This window comes from Oratosquilla oratoria, unplaced genomic scaffold, assembly GCF_046742065.1.
Source record: "Oratosquilla oratoria isolate Oo_2021 unplaced genomic scaffold, ASM4674206v1 SCAFFOLD96, whole genome shotgun sequence".
NCBI classification, from domain to species: domain Eukaryota; kingdom Metazoa; phylum Arthropoda; class Malacostraca; order Stomatopoda; family Squillidae; genus Oratosquilla; species Oratosquilla oratoria.
The window spans coordinates 436,248-459,094 of record NW_027467760.1 but is presented as its reverse complement, the minus strand read 5'-3'; the positions used below and the strand labels follow the sequence as shown (position 1 = coordinate 459,094).

Genomic DNA, 22,847 nt, shown 5'->3' with positions numbered 1-22,847 from the left:
ACACACACACGCACACACACACACACACAAACACAATTCACGCACACACACACACACACAAACACAATTCACACACACACACACACTTACGCATAAACATACACACACACACACACACACATGAACACACACATACACAAACACAATTCACTAACACATACACACACACACACACAAACACAATGCACACACACATACATACTTACCCATAAACGCACACACACACACACGCACACACAAACACAATCCGCACACACACACACTTACGCATAAACACACACACACAAAATGCACACACACATACATATTTACGCATAAACATACACACACACACACACACACACAAACACAATTCACACACACTCACACACTTACGCATAAACATACACACATACACACAAACAAACAAAATGCACACACACACAAACAAAATGCACACACACACATATATACCTACGAATAAACACACACACACACACACAATTCACACATACATACATACTTACGCATAAACACACACACACGCACACACACATACACACACACATATATATTTATATACACACTCATACAGACACACAGCACACACTCACACACACACACATACGCACTCATACAAACACACACGTACGCACCCATACACACACACACACACACACACACACACACACACACACTCACTCACACATACACACACACTCACACATACACACTCATACAGATACACACACACACACTCATACAGATACACAAACACAATTCACACACACACACACATACACACACATACGCATACACACACACACACACAAACAGACATATACACACACGTTCCTCTGAGTGTTTGCTTTCACGGTAAACATTAGGGCTTTGATCCACTTTCGTGACGTAACAGCGATGAAGCGGCAAGTGGTCTGGGGTCTGTGGTAGGTGTGGTTGGCTGTGGTGGGCTGTGGTTCCACACACAGACCGTAGAACGGTCGGGCGCCGTGACAGAAGGGAGTGACATAAGAGTAAATTTACTATGTCACTGAAACGGGAGCATCACAGCCATTTATGTTGTGACAGGAACGTGAATTGACTTATTATTTGGGTTCTCGTCCCGGGTGAATGAAATTGTCCGTCGCAGTATTGTTTATTTGGAGTCTAGATTGGAGTCTGCATCGAGAAGTAGAACCTCGCTCTTCTTCTTCTTCTTCTTCTTCTTCTTCCTCTTCTTCTTCTTCTTCTTCAGTCACAGCACCGCCACCACCTCCCTATGGAGTACCAAACGATGCCCATGGTCAATGAGGTCCCGAGGTCCAGTCCTCAAGAGGTCACAGACGAGGTCAATTTCTTGAATCAATTCGAAGCACCGTCGAGGGTCCGTCCATCGACCATTGCCGTAGCACTGTTGAAGTCAATTTGTCTATCTCTTGAATCAAGTCGCACCGTCGAGGTCTGTCCATCGAAGTCAATTTGTCTAGGAGGAGTGCCAGAAGAGGTCCATCTGTCAAGAAGTGTCAAGATCAGTCAAGGGATGCTGAGGCGCAACCGAGGTCAATCCGTCGCGTAGCGCCGTGACACCTGACGAGGTCAGCCTGGCTCCGAGTGCCAGGACTAGAGTCCCGAGCGATGAGTGTCTTTTGGCACCCGCGGTGCCAATCACAAGAATAGACGCCAACATATTATCCCGGGCACAAAATCATAACTTACAAAGATATATATACATGTACACGTAAATAAATATAGACGTTGACGTGCGCGCGCGCACACACACATACACACGCAGCAGTCCACCCAACATCCGCTCCTTCTCTGGGTACAGTGGAGGGAAGGGGGACTGTGTTAACCCACCTTCTTAGAACTAGAACACAAATACCAGTAAACTATATATCCCCCATACTCAGTTGCTGGTAGACAGGGTGACTGGCCACGTAGCCAGTAAAAAGGTAAACACCATATGAGGATGGACATAGAACTGCCTAGTGTAGGCCTTATGGTCTCTTCCAGTCTCCTTCATTCTTATGTCCTTATGCGCCTTTATTAATACGACGTTTTGCTTGTTACAGGTTTGTCTATGTTCTTGATAAATCTGTAGCAAGTGAAACGTTGTAATAAAAAAAATCTCCGTCCTCACAAGGTAATCTATACCCATAGCTTACAGAGCTAGAAATTAATTAATTGAATCAAGAATAGATAGGATATTTACAGTGTTCCCTAGAACACTTAAGTTAATCTAACTTGATGGATGCAGTTTGAAGCTTTAAAAATCATGTAGATAAACACCATTTTCTATTTACCTGTTTGTTTATTATTTAACTATACCTATGCATTTATTTATGTATTGTATTTGTTATTTAAGTTATTGTAGTTTTTATTTATTCATTTATTATTATCATGATTTTTTTTTCGCATCCGACCAAGATATGGACCAAAAGGTCTCCTGTCGGCATGCTCCGCCTTTGTAATACAGTATGCTTACAGAAGCAATCACACTACTGTATTTCGTCGCTTATGAGTCGCCAGCGCTTCTATCCTTGGCGTCAAAGAGGTGGAGTCATAGAGGTGATGATAAAGAAGAGACACAGGCGACACAGCACAGGCGACACAGCACAGAGCAAAGGCAGACTTCCTGTTGCTGAATTGAAGTACAATTTGAGCTTCTCTTTCACTCGAAAAGCTTCTAAATGTACGACCTCAGCATTTTAAGTGAGAGAGAAGTTCAAACAGGAAGTCTGCCTTTGCTCTGTTCTGCGTCACCTGCGTCGGCTGCGTAGCCTCTGTCGCCTACGTCGCCTGTGACTCAGTTTGCGCTTAGGATAAGAAGGATAGCACAACGGAGGAATAGTAGGAATTAAGCATTCTGTGTGACTCTGGTCCGTATAGAGGCGTTTCTAAAGTAGCAACTGTATAAAACCTGTGCAATCAATAACTCATACACCCGAACTCCTTAACTCATACACTCACAAGTGTTCACTCATGCACACATACATAAATACACGCATACACATATAAATATATCCATACGCATAACGCATACATATATAAGCATATTTTTGTGATTAACTTAAGTGAAAAAAATTACAGACAAAATACCTTTGGTTTTATAAGGAGGACACATAAAGAAAAACTTGACACATAAATACATATTTGATATATTTAGAGTCCTCTGAAGAAGGTCATAGTGACCGAAACGTTAGGACGTATTCTAAAAGCCCATCTTCATTTACCCTTCCCCACCTATCACTCTCTCATATTTGATATATATACATAAATAGATATATAGACAAATGAAGGATTACAAAGGAGTACAAAGGCGGAGCATGCCGACAGAAGACCTTTTGGTCCATACCTAGGTCGGATGAGAAAAAATCATAATAATAATAAATTAATAAATAAAAACTATAATAATGTAAATAACAAATAAGTAATAAGGAAATAAGTAACTAAATAAACAGATAAATATATAAACAAATAAGCAAACACAATAGTAAATACGTAAATATATAATCAGATAAAATAAACAGATTAGGTAAAGATAAATGAATAAGATAAATAAGTAGGAGAAAATATGAATTTGCGTGAATTCCTGAACAGATAATTAGTAAATAGCGGATTACATAAATAGATCAATACGCCACAAGAATGTACTACTTACGTCAGACATTGCTTTCTTTGCATATTTCAGAAACCGGGAAAAGAAGAACAAGAGATGAACAAGTTTAGATAAGAAATAAAATTAATGAATAAAAGGCTGGGCAAGAGTAGTGCCAGAGAGAGTATGACGAAGAGTTTTAGGCTCGTTTTACACGTATCGACTTTTCGCCGTGCGCCGTTCACGACACGACGTCGTGCTCTCAAATAGCCATGGGTGGCTATGGACGCTTTAACACGGCACAACCACGTGTGAAAGCGTCCATAGACACCCATGGTTATTCGATAGCACGACGTCGTGCCGTGGACGGCACACGTCGAAAAGTTGATACGTGTAAAACGAGTCTTCGGCTTCAAAGATAAGTGCCTCTGCAGGGGAGGAAGGAGAGAGAAACTCGCCCCAGAAAGTCTTCAAGGGAGACAAACGGCCTATCAGAAGGCGGAGGGGGGGGGGGTCACGAGGAGGTACAGCCTGTACTTTGTTCCGGGGTTTAAGAGATAAGGACCCAACAACAACCATGCAGCATCTATCCCCCCCTCGAAAACAAGCACTTTGTCCAAACCCCCCCACCAACCCCCAGACCGACATACATTCACAAACACAAACGTCATTATACTTATCACACCACATTCACTTCTTTTTATTAGTATTTATCATTAATTATTTCTAAGCCTGGTTGGATAGACGGGACATCAAATTCTCTCTCTCTCTCTCTCTCTCTCTCTCTCTCTCCCTCTCTCTCACTCTCTCTCTCTCCCCTGTTTTTTTTTCAGGCCCTGAAACAGTGTAATAATCAAGTACCAACAAAGTTACCCTTTGCTCTCTCAATACCACGGAGATGAATAAAATCGCCTGGCGCCAGCAATAATAATAAGGTAGAGTACCAACCATCACGCAAAGAGCCAATTGAGTTTTTTTTTTTTTTGGGGGGAGGGGTGCGATCGAATGTACAGTCGTAAACTTTGAAGTTTTAAGACTTGTTTAGACAAACAACAGAGCAATATGTTCTAGGACCTCTTGATTATTCAGTTTGTTTATCTATCTTACATGTTTACATATCCATCTGTTCATTTTGTTTCTTCATTTATTTGCATACTCATCTATATAATTATTTATTATTTTCTTATTTATTTTCTTATCCACTCACTTGCCATTTGTTTATTAATTTATTTATTCAATTACTTAAATATCAATATTTTTGGTTTAATGAACTATTTGTTTATATGTGTATCTCTATGTATCTTCATTTGTCTAGTTATCTATTTGGTTACCTATCTATTCACTTAACTATTTGTATACATATATAATTGTTTATCTATTTATCTATACATTTCCTTATCTATTTATTCATTCGTTTGTACTCACTTATTGGTTTATCTATTTATATATTTATTTGAATATCTATTTATTCATTTAACTATTCATCTATCTACTTTTTATTTATCTATCTATTCATTTATTCATTTATATGTTTATACACTGATTTGTTTATCTACTGGTGTATCTATTACTTATCTACTTATTTATCTACCTGATTATTTATGTCTCTGTTCTCTTGTTTGCTTATCGATTAATCACTCTACATTCAACCTCATTATGGACCCAACAGTCTCCTGCCCTTCTTGTGTAAACATAATAAAGGCTAACAAGTTGGTATCTTAAAGCGTTCTACCTAGACAGCCCGGCTCCATAACATCTTAGAGCGTTCTCCCTAGACAGCCCGGCTCCATTACATCTTTGAGCGTTCTGCCTAGACAGCCCGGCTCCATGACATCTTACAGCGTTCTCCCTATACTAGGCAGCCCGTCTCCATTACATCTTTGTGCGTTCTGCCTAGACAGCCCGGCTCCATGACATCTTTGAGTATTCTGTCTAGGCAGCCCGGCTCCATGACATCTTTGAGTATTCTGTCTAGGCAGCCCGGCTCCGTGACATCTTTGAGCGTTCTGCCTAGACAGCCCGGCTTCATGATATCTTTGAGCGTTCTGCCTAGGCAGCTCGGCTCCATGACATCTTTGAGCGTTCTGCCTAGACAACCCGGCTCCATGATATCTTTGAGCGTTCTGCCTAGACAGCTCGGCTCCATGACATCTTTGAGCGTTCTGCCTAAGCAGCCCGGCTCCATTACACCTTTGAGCGTTCTGCCTAGACAGCCCGGCTCCATGACATCTTTAAGCGTTCTGCCTAGACAGCCCGGCTCCATGACATCTTTGAGCGTTCTGCCTAAGCAGCTCGGCTCCATTACATCTTAGGGCGTTCTCCCTAGGCAGCCCCTCTCCATTACATCTTTGAGCGTTCTGCCTAGACAGCCCGTCTCCATGACATCTTTGAGCGTTCTGCCTAGACAGCCTGGCTCCATTACATCTTTGAGCGTTCTGCCTTGACAGCCCGGCTCCATGACATCTTTGAGCGTTCTGCCCAGGCAGCTCGGCTCCATTACATCTTTGAGCGTTCTGCCTAGACATCCTGGCTCCATTACATCTTTAAGCGTTCTGCCTTGATAGCCCGGCTCCATGACATCTTTGAGCGTTCTACCCAGGCAGCTCGGCTCCATTACATCTTTGAGCGTTCTGCCTAGGCAGCTCGGCTCCATTACATCTTTGAGCGTTCTGCCCGGCTCCATGACATCTTTGAGCGTTCTGCCTAAGCAGCTCGGCTCCATTACATCTTTGAGCGTTCTGCTTAGACAGCCCGGATCCATTATATCTTAGATCGTTCTGACTAGGCAGCCCGGCTCCATTACATTTTTGAGCGTTCTGCCTAGACAGCCCGGCTCCATAACATCTTGGAGCGTTCTGCCTAGGCAGCCTGGCTCCATGACATCTTTGAGCGTTCTGCCTAGGCAGCCCGGCTCTATGACATCTTAGAGCGTTCTACCTAGGCAGCCCGGCTCTATGACATCTTTGAGCGTTCTGCCTAGGCAGCCTGGCTCCGTGACAACTGCTTGTCCGACAGAAACATAGAAGATATTCTTTTAGTACTGTGGGGTTAGTGAGTGATATAAGATGACTTTTGCCCTCGCCCTCCCCTTCCCCCTCCCCCTCCCCCTTCTCTCCTCCCCCTCCCCCTTCTCTCCTCCCATCTCCACCATCACCCTCTCTGCCGCCCCCCCTCCCCCGCTTCCCATTTCTTCTCCCATTTCCCCGACCCACCCCACCCGACCCGTCCCATCAATAGTCCGTGATGAGCGGGAATGGCTTGATTATGGCAGAGACATACTGTATTTATTGATGACACTTATAAGAGACGACACGATAATGCGTGACACCAAGGGGTGGAACTCTCTTGCTGGGGGAGGGGGGGGGAGGAGAGTGGGAGGGGAGGGAGGTAAGGAGGGAAGGAGAGAGGGAGAGTGGGAAGGAGGAACGTAGGAAGGAAGGGAAGGAAAAAGGGAGAAGGAATAGGAGTAGGGAGGGAGAGTAGGAGGGAGGGGCATAGGAAGGGAGGTAGAGGAGGAAGAAGGGAAGGTGGAAGGGAGGGAGAATAGGAGGGAGGGGGATTGACGTAGGAAGGAAGGGAGGGAAGAAGGAAGGAAGGGAGGGAGAATAGGAGGGAAGGAGGGTGGGAGAGTGGGAGGGACGGATGAAGGAAGAAGGGAGGGAGGGAGGGAGGGGTGGAAAAAAGGAAGGAGGGAAGGAGGAAGGGAGGGAGAATAAGAGGGAGGGGTGTAGGAAGGAAGGGAGGGAGGGACGGGAGAGAATGAGGGAGGGAGGGAAGGGAGGGAGAGAGTGAGGGGAGGGAGGGAGGGAGTGGGCTGGCATTGACCATGGAGGGCAAGGATGCCACGATCTCAAAATATCTGTTTAGCATGACTACCCCAACCCCTCATCTACTCCACCTCCTCCTCTTCCTCTTCTTCCTCCTTCAGTTTTTTTCATCTTCCTGTTTCTCTCCTGTCATAATTTTTTTTAGGGTTTTCCGCCTACTTTTCTTCCTCCTCCTCCTTCTTCTTCGTCTTTTCTCTTCCTCCTCTTCCTCCTCCTTCTCCACTTTTTTATCTTCCTGTTTCTTCCCTGACATTTTTTTTTCGGCTCTTCTATTTCCTCCTCCTCCTCCTTCTTCTTCTTTTTCTTCTTTTTCTTCTCCTCCTACCCCACCTGTCGCTCCTCCTTCTCGTCCTCTAAATATGCCTCCAGCTGTCGGTCGCCCTCACACGCATTAAGGTGAACCTTGAAAGTTGGGTGGAAGGGATGGCACGATACTCCGGGACAGGAGGAGGAGGGGTAGGAGGAGGAGGAAGAGGAAGAGGATGAGCATGAGCATGAGGAGGAGGTGCAAGAGTAGAGGGAAGAAAAGGAAGAGAAGGAGGAGAAAGAAAGAAAGAAAGAAGATGGGGAGGAAGAGGTGGAGAAGGAGGAGGAAGCGTAAGAAGAGGAGGAGGAGAGGTAGGAGGATGAGGGAGAGGAAGAGGATGAGGGAGAGGAAGAGGATGAGGATGAGCTTGAGGAGGAGGTGCAAGAGTAGAAGGAAGAAAAGGAAGAGGAGGAGGAGAAGAAAGAGGAAGAAGATGGGGAGGAAGAGGTGGAGGTGGAGAAGGAGGAGGAAGCGCAAGAAGAGGAGGAGGAAGATGAGAAAGAGGAGGAGGGGTAGGAGGAGGAGGGAGAGGAAGAGGAGGAGGATGAGCATAAGGAGGAGGTGCAAGTGTAGAAGGAAGAAAAGGAAGAAAAGGAGGAGAAAGAGGAAGAAGATGGGGAGGAAGAGGTGGAGAAAGAGAAGAAAGCGCAAGAAGAGGAGGAGGAGAATAGAGAGGAAGAAGTGGAGCAGGAGGTGGAGAAAGGGGAGGAGAAAGTAAAGAAGGGGAAAATAACGAAAAGGATAAATACAAAAACATGATCAGAAGAACACGCTTTAGGAGAACGAGGAAGAAGAGAAACTAGAAAACGAGGAGGAGGAATAGGAAGAAGAGGAGGAGGGGGAAGAGGAGGGGGAAGAAGAGGAGGAGGAGGGGGAAGAAGAGGAGGAGGAGGGGGAAGAAGAGGAGGAGGGGGAAGAAGAGGAGGAGGAGGAGGAAGAGGAGTAGAGTGTACCTACTGATGAAGTGTTTACATCGAGATGTATGGAGATTGTTTACGAGTGAAAAGTGTAAAGGGCAGTGGACAAGATACAGGGATGACCTGTCATCCTGGAGGTGCACAAATAAGAGGGAGGGAAGAGGGTAGAGGGGAGTGGAGTATGTAGAGGTTGGAATGGGTGGGAGTGATTTCTATGCCTTCGTTTTCTGGCTACCTCCCATGTAAGGGGGATGGGGAGCCTTTGGTGTATGCAGGACCCTTATATGCCTAAGTGCCACCCCTAGGCAAAGTTTTCAGTGACACCCCCACCTCCCCCATAACCATTTCCCATCTCTTTCACCTTACAGCCTGTTTTGGTTATTGGCTTGCAAAATAATGAAATGGATTTTAAAATTTGTATTTAATGTCCCTACTGCAGAAAGGATAAGGGAAAAAATTCACTGTTTATTCCAATGCAAAATTCGTATAATACTGTCAAATATTCAGGGCTCCTTTGACCTTGTTTTATCATAATTGTCAGCCTTGTAGGCGGGATGTCCAGACTAAATTGCCCCTCCCCCCCATGTGAGGGCCCTAGGTGAATATATGCAATATCCAACTTCTGTACAACTATAGGTAACCACATGCTGTGCCGAGCAGTGGATAGGGGCCCTAGGAGGTTATATTATATATATATAATTGCAGGCGAGCAAATACTCCTAAATTTTCTCCGGCACTGCTAAGCGATTACTTTTTTCATACTGTTGGAATTGAATCACGATATTAATCAGAAGTCTTTTCATTAACATGTGAATATTGAAAGACCTACCCGTCTCCTTAACAGGTGGGAGAAAACAGTTTCCGCCTTTTTATGCAGTTGCCCTGGAACAAGGTTTGCTTGCTCAATGAATACCATGTTTGGCTTCATTTTGTGGTAAACATCGTCACTGAGATGAGCGAAATTTGAACTTCGATTTTTCGTAAGTGCACGTTTTTAGCAATCCTCATTTCGAATTTAGGCTCGTTCGCAAAAATGCACAACTTAAAAAACAGGCCCTAGCAGGTGAAGTTGAGACCATACTACTATACAAGACTATAAATTTAGTATAAAAAATTTGGCCAATTTTGGGAGTGTCGAGGCCACGAGGCGCATGTGCGCCCGTAGTGTCCACCAAGTTATCCGGTGTCCACGATTTAATAAAGCGGTGAGTAATCTTGATCAGTTATCCGACTTTTAAATTGTAACTAGTTTTTCATGATTATCTTCTTGATCTGCTAATTCTTCAAGTCTTACCATAACCATGATCACTTCTACCAACACAAAACTAAAAACAAATACCTGTTCTTCCTGTGAAAGCTTTGTCCCAAAGAGTCACCTGAAATGTTCAACCTGTCATCATTTACTTCACTTTGTGTGTGCAAATGTTCCAACACTGTCAAAAATAACCATAATAAATGAAAAAACTGGTTCTGCTCAGATTGTTAAAAAATGTTTCCCTTTCATGCATTATCCAACACAGAAATTGAAATATTGTATTCCTCAATGCAAAAAAAACACGGATGTATACACCGCTATTAATAAGTACAAAGACAAAATAATAAAGAATTTACAATATTTAATCAAAGTAACACCCCAATTGATCCTGAAACTAAATTTTTACTCACAGCTAACAAAAGACTGCAATTACTACTGTGTTACACAATTTGACAGTTTCATGAGATTAATGGTTTCACTTTGATTCACTTTAATGCCAGGAGCCTAAATGCCAATTACCAGAAAATTAATTGTTCTCAAGTTACTCAATAAAAATTTTGACAGTGATAAGCGAGACATGGATTGACCCCAGATGTCTAGCTAATTTCTTACCGGATTATACTTCATACAGCGTTAATCATCAGCTCCACAAAGGCGGTGGAGTCTCTATGTCAAAAACACCCTGTCGTGCAAATTATTAATTCAATCCTCTAATTCATATGAAAACTTATTTGATTGCATATCCGTTGAGATTAACAGTCAAACAAAAAGAAACACCATAACAAGTATTTACAGAAATACTTGTTCTAATATTAACGAGTTTACTAATATGCTTGAAGAAATCTTAATCCCCCCTAAAAAATAAGACCCTATATATTTATGTGGTGACTTTAACATTGATTTACTTATTATAACACATGAACAAACCAGGTACTTTACCAATATGATTTTTTTCATTAGGTTTGTTTCCTTTTATAAATAAACTAACCTGAATCCCGAATAACAAAAACCAGCGAGACACTAATAGATAACATTTTCACCAACATTATAAGTTCTGAGTGAAGCAGAGAGAAGGAGTTTGAATGCGTTTGAGATGAGGTGTCTGAGAAGTATGATGGGGGTTACTAGGCTAGATAGAGTGAGAAATGAGGGGGTGAGGAGAAGAACAGGGGTGGAAAAGGAGCTGGGAGATAGGGTTGATGAAAGAATATTAGGATGGTTTGGACACATGGAAAGAATGAGTGAAGAAAGACTAGTAAAAGAGGTATGGAAGGCAGATGTGGAGGGAGTGAACATGAGGAGACATCCGAGGATGAGGTGGATGGATGGGGTGAAGGGGGCTTTTCTGTTGAGGAAGGATGGGAGAGGACAGGGGTGAATGGAGATTGGTTGCATATGGATGATGTTGTGATTGCATGAGGTGGAATGGGCGGGGGGATGGGTGGTGAGGTAGTATGTGTGAGCAAAATTTGATGCAGCCCGAAGGGATTTCTCCCCGTCCTCTCCTTTTATGCAATGGGGGACGGAGAGGGGGGGTTGCCGATTTAATGAAGCGGCTTTGGTGTGGATGTGCTGTGTCTTGCGACACTGCTTCTGACCCAGGGCAGTGGACAAGGTGCAGGGATGACCCGTCACCCAGGAGGTGCTCAGATAAGAGGGAGGGTGGAGGGGTGTGGAGTGTATTCAGGGATGGATTGGGTGGAAATTTTAGGCCTTTCCCTTTTTGGCTACCTCCCTTGTAAGGGGGAAAAAAGCCTTGGTATATGTAAGTAATTGTCACCAAGAAAATCAATCAAGCGACTACCTATATGGCCATGTTCAAGGGTCATCCAATCAATGTCAGTAAAATTGAAATCACCCATTATCAATAAATCCCGGTTGCAGAAACTAGACAGTTCTTGAAATAACAGTTTGTTGTCTTGATGTTTGGCGATTTGGAACAAGTCCCTGAATGGGAATCAGAAGACTATCCTTCTCTTCTCAACTTAGTCATGGACCATAGGGATTATTTTTATGAAGAATTTAAGAAATGATGGCTGACAGTACTTGGTCAGCTTAAGGGAAAGGGATAGAGCTGCGTACCAGTTCAAAAAGCTGGGAAAAATGTGACATTGCTTTTTTGAAACTGCCTTTTAAGACCAGACCCTTCTGGCCCTTAGTTCGTGTTGTTGAGACCTTTCCTGACCAAGACCATGCGATGCATACTGTCTCCGTCATTAAGCCCGATAGAAACTATCAAAGTCAACATTAGACTTTTAATCCCACTGGAGCTCCATACTGAGTTACATTCCCATCATGAGGATGAATCCCCTAGAGAGTTGGAGCCCTTCGAAGAGGCCTCTAACTTGGAGGTTATTTCTTTGAAAAACTACTGTTGCTCCAGAGCCTTCCTCTTTGAGACCTTCTCATAAGACTGCACTAGCCTCTAGAGCAAGGGTTCTCAGCCTTACTTGGCTCATTCACCCCTTTCACCATTTGTCTGAATGTCATTCCCCCCTCCTTTCCAAGATTGCCTGATTCAAAAAGTGCATTCTGAATAATATGCAAATATTACTAAAAACCCTTTTATTTTTTCCAAATTAGTATATATTTTCCCCATATTAGTATAATTCCAGCCCAGGTGACAGGCCAGATAGGCCAAAACCTATAATTCCTTTCCTCACCGCATAAACTGACTGTGGTCACAAATCACCCCCAGAAACCCCAAAATTACCCCCCTGGGGGTGAATTTCACCCCTATTGAGAACCCCTATTCTAGAGACTAAGTAAGGTCTCTAGCACTTAAAAGGTTACTGTAAATTTTCCTTGAAGGTGTTGTATTTATCAAACTTTCTTTTTGTTGCCGGGGTGGTTGTAATTATTATTGGGAACATTAGTGCTTACCTCGGTTCAGGAACTTTCCCTCGAGGTGTTATTTTCTTTCGATTCAGGTGCCTACCCTAAAACTTTGAACTATGCCTATTGTAACTTTAAATAAGATATGATTAAACTCCCCTCCCTTTTATTTATTAAATCTATGAAGTAATTTTGGTTTGATAAATCTGGAAACTGAAAAATTACTTAAAGTAAAAGTTAACCCGTGGCTTCGAGCTTTTTTCAAACACGCAAGAGTCCCACCGAATAAGGCCACTATCATCAGGTCAACGGGAGATCACCCAGAGCTTTGGTTCCTGACAGACCACTTAAAATCAACGGCAAGGGACTCCTTTACATCTTCACATCAGAAGCCTTCAAGTTAAACCTTATTTCAGACCCATTAGTCCGAGAACGTTACCAAATAAGTTCTCAGACTTCCTCATGAATCATTAAACCATAATTACCATAATACCAATATAGATGCTCAGATGAGAGGGAGGGTGGGAGGGGTGTGGAGTGTATGTAGGGATGAAATGGGTGGGAGTGTTTTTATGCCTTTCCCTTTTTGGCTACCTCCCTTGGAAGGGGGAAAAAGCCTTGGTATATGTATGTATGTATGTATGTATGTACCAATATAGATGGAATAACTTCAGGAATGAATTAATTAAATGATTACCTGGCCTTAGAAAATCCAGACATCATGGGAATAGTGGAAACTAAATTAAAGTGTACTCCACCACCCAACACTGTTGTACAAGGTTTATACAACTGCTGGACAAAGAACAAAGGATAAACAGGGTGGCGGAGTATTAATTTTGACTTGTAAAGATTTAAATGTAACAAACATAACTGAAGGAAAAAATAATGTAGAATCAATTATAATCATAGTTGAAAGCAAACATATGAAGAGTAGAAATTTGTAGTGGTGTATGTGCACCCCAAAGCACAGTCCTGGACAGAAAGTGATCACTCCAAAACATTATTAGATACAAAATATGAATTAACTAATATACTGAAGGACAGGAAACAGTAATTTTGGGTGACTAATTCAAAAGAAATATGATGGGAGGAAAATACAGTGGAGGGTGGAGAGTAACTCTGGGGCAACGTCCTGCTCGACATGACCATTGAATACACAATGACTCAAGTGGATAAGGGAAAATACCAGATACAGAGGAAGTGAAGAACCATCAAGGCTGGATTTAATACTTACATCTGAGCATGAAATTATCGATAAAATTTATTACAAAAGTCCGATAGGAAAGAGTGATCATGTACTAACAGAATTTGAGATTAATCCCTTCAAGATGAGCCAAAATCTCGCGGGCAGCATTAGCTGCCAGACGTGCGATGTTGTGTCATAATACTCGCATTATAAAAAATAAAGTCTCCGCTGTATTAATCGTTTTCTCTTTCACCCGTGAATTTTGATAACCATATAAAATATGATGAAGCCAGTTTACAGAGTATGGGGGTCACACAGGTACAACTACAATAAATATAATCAAGATGCCGACGTCAGCATCCTCACGTACCCACTTGCTCCTCATGACACCTACGTAGGTGTCACCGTATGGAAGGGGTTAAAGAGCAAATGGATCAGAGCAGAAATGATAAACATAGAATAGGAAGACTAATGTACAACAAAAATTGAGAAAATTCTTTCACAACGCGAACTGGGAAAAATTCCTAAATGAAGAAACAGGGATGGAAGAGAAATGGAATATACTAAAAGAAATTTACAATGTATATAAATACATACAACAAAAAATGGAAAGAACATACATAAAAAGCTCGTACAGCAAAAGGTGTAGCGAAGATAAGGATAAAAGAGACAAAGCTTGGAAGAAATTGAAAAGATACGAGAAAACAAGCAAATGGCAAATGTACGTCAAACTAAAAAATGAGTATGTAAAAATACAGAGATGAAGAGAAACTAAGAAAAAAAAAAAAAAAAAAAAAAAAAAAAAAAAAAAAAAAAAAAAAAAAAAAAAAAAAAAAAAAAAAAGCAAGGAAGATCCCAAACTATTTTACAGGTATGTAAATGGCAAACTGAAGAACAAACAATAGAAAAGCTGCACCAAGGTAGACATGAATATACAGAACTGGAAATGGCTGAAATTATGAACAACCATTTCAAATCTGTATTCACAACTGAAAACTCGCCTACCTGTGAGGAAATAGATAGAGATCCCCCTCAATGAAAGAAACAATTGTAAAAAAAGGAAATCAGCGACCAAATCAAAACCCTTAACATCAGAAAATCACATGGTCCAGAAGGAATTGCAAATTGGATACAGAAGTCCCTCAATTAACACGGATTCAATAACACACAGATTTTATTTCAAAACCACCTCAAATGTAGAGAACCGTTTTAAAATTCGCGCCGAGTCGGGCATGCATACACACACACGGCAACATCGCAAACATTTGTGGCGACTGCTTTCTATTTTACCATATACAGTCAATCCTAAAATAACGTAGTCATTATGTACTGGGAACTGCTCAAACAAGGGTGTGGGGCGAGGGGATAGCTGTGGGTGGCTGCCTGTGGTCACGTGTCAACCTCCGGGTACTGATGCAGGAGGGAGGGAGGGGAGGAGAGGGGGAGTAAGGGGAGGAGAGGGGGAGTAGGGGGTGGTAGGGGGGTAGCCAACAAGCTTTAGCTTGCCGCTTCCACTACCCATGCCGTGCTATTGTGAAATTTTGCAGCCCTAACCTGTTGAGGGGCTTTGCTTCCACCACTCGCACAGCATTATCGGAACTTTACCGTGTTAACGTGTTTAGTGTTTCTTGAAATTTTTACAGCATTATCCAAAATTCACGTTAGAATAAACTGTGTTATCTGAGGAACAACTGTATATATTTTGTATTTTACTTATATTCATTTCATTTTATTTTATTATTATATTCCACTTTACAATATTTCATTATTGCTGTTTTATCTCACTTTGATCATTTATGTAAAGTTAGGGTTGTTTGTTGGTTCCAATCCATTAGCGGTGCGCTTGATTCTACCTGTTCCCGCGACCTGCTCGGTGACCCATTCCTCAGTCTCTCACCATTGGTCGTGCTGGTCAGTTGCTCTGGAAGTCGTGTTCATTACCCCTCCACGTGTTCTCCACATGGCACCGAAATGCTCCTCTAAGCCAACAAAGACAAAGATTCAAGGAAAGGATGGAAAAATTGCTAAGCGAGAAAGGAAGTGTATGACGTTAACAGAAAAAATCATCCTTTTGGACAAACTGAGAAGTGGTATGTCTTATGCAGCATGTGCCAGAGAATATGGACTTAATGAATCTTCTGTGCCAACCATAAAAAAAAATGTGAAAAGGGCATCAGACATGCTGTGACACATTGTACTCCTGTTTCTGCTAAAGTGGCATATCACATCAGAAATACGGCACTGAATCAGATGGAGAAAGGCCTGAATGTTTGGATCTAAGATCTGAATCATCGTCATGTTTCTTTACACGCGCTCAGTATCAGAGAAGAGGCCAAGAAAATGTATGACTACTTCAGTGAAAAGTGTGAAGAAAAGCGACCTTTTGTGGCCAGCAAAGGCTGGTTTGATAAGTTCAAGAAGAGGTTTGCTCTGCACAATTTAAGAATCACGGGAGAGTCAGCTTCTGCTGATCACGTGGCAGCAGAAGCTTTTCCAGAGAAGTTGGAAAAGATAATTAAAGACAATGGACATTTACCAGACCAAGTATTCAATGCAGACGAAACAGGACTTTGGTGAAAGAAGATGCCAGCTAGAACATTCATATCTCAAGAGGAAAAACAAGCGCCAGGATTCAAAGCCCAGAAGGATTACGTTTCCCTTTTGTTGTGTGGAAATACAGCTGGACATATGATCAAGCCTATGTTCCTGTACAGAGCTAAGAGACCACGTGCTCTTAAGGGGAAAGACTTAAACCAGCTGCCAGTATTCTATCGAGCAAATGAGAAAGCCTGGGTAACAGCTGCACTGTTCACACATTGGTTCCACAACTGTTTTGTGCCTCAGGTAGAGAGATTATTTAACAACTAAAGGGTTGGATTTCAAACTCTTGCTTCTTGTTGATAACTGCCCCGGCCACCCCGATTCGCTAACGTTTGCTCACCCCAACATTCAAGTGGAATTTCTTCCCAAAAATACCACTTCCCTCATTCAACCTTTAGACCAAGATGTAATTGCTGTGTTGAAGGCCAAGTATGTCTCTCGCAACTTTTCTAACATGTTGAAAGCAATTGATGAGGATGGAGAGGATGTAAGAATGTGGTGGAAAAAGTATGACATTGCACACTGTATCTCTATGGTGAAAATGTGCCACAATGAACTCACTATACACTGAGTGAACGCATGTTGGAAAAAGTTGTGGTCGTCTGCAGTCGATGATTTTACTGGTTTTCCGACTGCGGATGCTGAAGTCTTCAAGATAAAGAGCTACACTAGAATTCCGAGTGGTGTCAGATTTTCAGACATGAGGGAGCAAGAAATTAGTGATGAATTGTTGAACCACACAGGGGAAGAACTAACGGAAGAAGAAATGGAAGAATTGCTACATGAGGAGGAAACAGAGCAAGAGGAGGAAGATTGCGGCACATCACCACCAGCTTGGACTTTAGATAAACTTTGTGAAATTCAAAGAAGTTTGAAACACACAATAGATCTATTTAAAGCATATGATCCATCCCTAGACAGAGCTCTGAGAGTCAAGAATAGCATGGAAAGTGGATTCGCTCCGTATTTGGAAATTATCAAAGAACTGAGGCGAGAGGTTGAACTACCAAAAATCACCGCATTCTTCTCTAAACCTCAGCCGACGACATCAGCCAGCTCTACTCAGACAAACGACATTAGGCAACTGTAGGCCTACTCACACTGCACTGGATCTCTCGCCTGGCTCCCCTACTTCCATCACCTCCACCCAGTCCACGTACTGTGACGACTCTGATTAAGGTAAGCTATGTTTGTGATATCAATTCAATTTTGAGTGAACATTATTCGCATATATGATTAAAATAAATTTTCTGTATGTTGAATATCGAGAGTTATTTGGTGTTTATTTCACAGTGGTACAGCCAATAGCCACAGCCGGGAGAGGGGGTTGGGATGAGTGGTCAGCTGACGGGAGGGGACAACATGGCGGAGCGAATCCACTTCCATGACTTGAGCAAGGTAAGCTGTGAGCATCACTATATTGACACATTCTAAGATGTTGTCACATACGTAATTTTTATTTTCATTTATGCTTAGTAGCCCATGAGTGTTGAATTCTAAGAGTTGTTTGGGTATATATTTCATAGAATTCGAGTGATGGTGGTGGTGGCCAGTGACACAAACAGGCGTCAGGACAAGCCAGCTAATGGGACGAGGGAGGGAAGACAGGAGGGGACCAGGAGGTGGCAGGGGTGTAGCTGATCAACTCGCAGTGACTCAGGCGCAGACTACAATATATTTACATTATTTTGTATATTACATAGGATACATACATACATACATATACCAAGGCTTTTTCCCCTTCCAAGGGAGGTAGCCAAAAAGGGAAAGGCATAAAAACACTCCCACCCATTTCATCCCTAAATACACTCCACACCCCTCCCACCCTACCTCTCATCTGAGCACCTCCTGGATGACGGGTCATCCCTGCACCCTGCCCACCGCCCTGGGTCAGAAGCAGTGTCGCAAGACACAGCACATCCACAGCAAGGACGCTTCATTTAATCGGCGACCCCCCCTCTCCGTCCCCCTTTGCATATAAGGCGAGGACTGGGAGAAATCCCTTCGGGCTGCGTCAAAATTTACTCACACATACTACCCCACCCCCCCGCCCATTCCTCCTCATGCAGTCACAACATCATCCATATACAACCATTCTCCACTCACCTGTCTTCCGTCCTCTCCCTTCCTTCCTCAACAGACATTCCCCCCTTCCCCAAAGCCCCCTTCACCCCATCCATCCACCTCATCCTAGGACGTCCCCTCATGTTCACTCCCTCCACATCTGCCTTCCATACCTCCATAGGATACATAATAGATATCATATTTGTACAATTGCATTTGCATTATTCTTTTTAAAAATTAATTTGAATGATGTTATAAATGAACTTGTACAATGAATATTAGCTGTGAGGTAAAGTGTTCTGAAGCTTAGTTCTACATTACCATCCTGCAAGCTGCAAAAACTACCTAGGGTACAGTATATACCAGTATTTAATATGGAATGTCAGCATACGTGGATTTGGTCATACACGGTAATTTCAGGAACCTAACCCCTACATTATTTGAGGGACTCCTGTACTGAGAGAATGCATGTTAGAATTAAAAGACAAAATATACAATTAAATTCTCACTTAAAGAAGGAAATGTGCCACAGGACTGGAAAAAGGCAAACATTGTACCAATTTATAAGGGAGGAAACAAGAAGACCCATCAAATTACAGACCGGTCTCCCCGACAAGCACAGTAGCAAAAATTTGTGAAAAAGTAGTCAGAAATAGATGGGTTAAACATTTGGAAGAAAAAACTATACTGAATCCAAATCAATTTGGATTCAGACAAGGAAGATCATGTACTACAAACTTTCTCTGCTACTCAAGATTAATAAACATAATACAAGAGATGGTTGGGCAGACTGTGCCTTTCTGGATCTACAAAAGGCATTTGATAAGGTACCACACAAACTAACAAGATAGAATCAATAGAATCCATCAGAGGAAAATTATTGGAATGGATGAAAGACTTCCTGATTGGGAGGAAAATGAGAATAGCAATTAGGGAAATTCTCAAATTGGGAGGAAATGATAAGTGCTGTCCCACAGGTATCAGTACTGGCCCGATCATGTTTGCTATACACATAAATGACATGGATGAAGGAGTAGAGTGTTGTATGAATTTCTTTGCAGATGATGCAAAAATACTAGCGAAAGTAAAAACTGGGGAGGATTGCAACTCGTTACAACAAGACTTGGACAAGATCTGGAAATGGACTCAAAAGTGGGAAGTGAAATTCAATATCATGAAATGTAGTATAATGGAATTTGGAAAAAGTAAAAACAGAATATCGAGAGATTATAAAATTGGCGAGGGTCAAAAAAGTAAACTCCAAAAAAGATCTTAGAGTGATGATCAAAGATATGACATTGGATAAATATATTAATAAAATAGTCGGAGAAACCTATAATTTATCGAGGTCAATAAAAGTGGCATTTGGATTTTTGGACGAGGAAATCATTTTTTTTTTAACTACACTAACAAGACCAAAACTTGAGTACACAGCAACACTAGACACCCAGTACCAAAAAGAATATAAAGAGCAACAACAAAACTGGCACCGACTCTTTCCAAAATGACATATGAGCAATGACTTTCCAAATTAGAATTACCAACTCTGGAACAAAAGGAAAGAGGAGACTTACTACCTATAGAATTATAAGGGAATGGAAATCTTAGATTTATTGAATGGGACAATGGAGAAACAAGAGAGAGAAAAAGCTTCCCACACAATAGATACCTGGAACAAATTAGACAAAGTGTGCAAACACTACAAGATTAAGAAAAAACTTGATGCTGAGAGCTACAAAGAAGGGTCACCATGAGCATAGCTCCCTTCCCGTATAATACAACTAGGTAAATCTGAATCACCTCAATTTGTCCTCTTTGGCTCTGACAAAAAGACTACATGACCTGGTTTCAGAATTAATTTCCATCTACAATTTCAAGGATTATGTCAAGGTCAAAGTAGCAAATTTAAAGTCTTGAAAAAAATCACTCAATGATATGGTGCATCTGTACAACCATTTAGTGAGAAATTGTACTTTAGAACTTCGAGACATTGTTTACATACTACCAAACCCCCACCTCAAAGCTCTACCCTAATTTCACTGGACCTTTTCATATTATTGGACAGGAGTAATAATAAAATCAAAGCACTCAAGTTGCATGATCTTATGAGTGATGCACAAAGATATCAAGAGTTCCTCATGGCCTCAACATAAAACATTCCATCATCAGTTGGTACTACCCCTACTATAGAAAGACTTTACCAACACAACTTCCCTCTACTCCTCTCCCCTATCACAACCTTTGCAGGCAAACCACCCTTTCACAAGATTGCATCTTGCCTAGGTGAACGAATATATCTACTTCTCCATGTTCTTATGATTAAGTAAATTTTACAGTATTTTCCTATGATGAAACTGCTCAAATCCATGTTTGTTTATCTTGTTGCAAGAAAGATGTAGAGTAGCTAATGCACGAGTGTATGCAAGCACAAAAGTATACATCAGATCCTGATAGTAGTAGCAAGCCTTCAACAGAACCTACTGTTATGTGACTTGCCAAATTGGCTTGAATGACCTGCGAGTCCAACCGCCAAGACACTTGCATCTCAAACTGGCAGATTCAACCATACAATATTGCCATATGATAACAGTTAATGCAATTCACTACTTTGTGTAGAGAAGTATAGAGCTAAAATAAGTACTGACCATGCTGTTCCATAATGTAACAAGTTGAAAGAAACTTAATATGTATACAACTGTAAAGTTATATTCAAGGTGGACATAACTGTAAATGCACTTTACCCGTGAACTACTACAGCCTCCTCTCAATCTTCTGTTAATGCACACTGGTAACATCCACTTGTTCAGAAGATCGAGGCACTCTCCTTACCTGCAATAAATGCAATTTGTGGTTATTTACATTTACTTATAAAGAGCATCATGCAACTTAAATCTAATCCATGCAATGCAAGCTAGGAATCTTTTCATACAATTCTTGCAATCAATGACCAGTCATTCTTAGTCCTATGTAATTTCTATGATAAAGATTCCCGGGCAAACCCTAAGTCAGGGATCACTTTGGCAAATGTGCAAAGCCTGGCACACTACTTTTCCAGGATGTGAAACCCATAGCTCACCATAATAATATAACTACAGTAATAAATTAGGACAAGTGAATCATACGAGAGGTACAAAGTAAAAAGTAAAACAAGATAAAGGAGGCTGATATGAAATGGGATAAGAGTATGATAAAATCTTTTAAGTAATAAAAAATGTTTGGGAATGAAATTGAAGAAAGGCAAATTAAGTAGAGAAAATGTAAAAGGTGTAGATGTAGAGATGATAATGGAAGAGAAGGCAGCAAGAGGAAGCGGAGTTGCTAAATGTGATGGAGGATAGATAGGGAAAGGTAGTTGTAGTGGGAAGCTCTAAGAAAATGACCATGATGAGCGAGGGAAATGGAAGCGAAATACGGGAAGACAAAGTGAAGGCAGTTAAGATGAGAGCAGGTAAGGCACCTGGGTTGGATTGATGCCATGCAGAATGTCTGAAAAAAGGAAGTACAGTGATGGATTGGCTGGTGAGGTTAATGTTTAGGAGAGGGTAGTGTGACGGAGGACTGGAGGAGTGCCTGTATAGTTCCACTTTACAAGGTGAAAAGTGTTTGTAATATTTTCAGAGGGATCAGCTTTTTAAGTAGTTGGGAAGGCTTATGAGAGGGTCTTGATCAAGTGGATTAGTAGAGGAACATAGGTAGTAACTGGTGAGGAACAGTGTGTTTAGGACAGGTAGGTTGTGTAGATCAGATTTTTGTGGTAAGATATGTGAGAAAGCTATAGGAAAAGGTAAGGATGTATTATGGGCTTTTATGGATTTGGAAAAGGCTTATGAAAGGGTAGACAGGAAGGCACTGTGGGATGTATTGCAGATATATGGAATAGGAGGAAAGCTAGAGCAGGAAAGAGCAGGAAAGAGCAGTCCAGAGTTTTTACAATAGAAGAGCTTGTGTTAGGATTAGAAACCGAGTGGTTTGAGGTAAAGGTGGGACTTCATTAGGGATGTGTTATGTTGCCCTGGCTCTTCAATTTATACATGGATGGGGTGGTGCGAGAGCAAGGGTCGTGGGTCAGGGATTGGAGATGGTTAAAGAAAATTGAGAAAAGTGGGAGATAAACCAGTTGTTTGCCAATGACTGCTTGTACCAAGATCAGGAGGTATTGAGGAAGTTAGTGACAGTTTGGTAAGGTGTGCGAAAGAAGTGCAAGAAAAATGTGGATAAAAGTAAGGTGATGATATGTACAAGGAGTGGAAGCAGACTGGGAGAGAGTACCGAGTAAGA

The 22,847-nt window shown here is 41.8% G+C and overlaps 1 protein-coding gene across 2 annotated transcripts in view; it reads right to left on the bottom strand.

Annotated features, from left to right (window-relative positions):
- Positions 1-1,123: 1,123 nt before the first annotated feature.
- Positions 1,124-22,847, bottom strand: part of LOC143024141 (uncharacterized) — a 139,025-nt gene continuing 117,301 nt past the window's right edge. The window contains exons 3-4 of one of the 2 annotated variants that reach the window (XR_012966266.1): positions 21,311-21,398; positions 1,356-1,489 (exon numbers count right to left, since the gene is read on the bottom strand). Coding sequence is in view for 1 of the 2 variants with exons in the window: in XM_076182927.1 (XP_076039042.1) it covers positions 1,329-1,489 (161 nt within the window). In the remaining variant the exon portion in view is untranslated. Of the gene's footprint in view, positions 1,490-21,310; positions 21,399-22,847 lie in introns of both variants that reach the window. The other variant, XM_076182927.1, reaches the window with a different exon arrangement.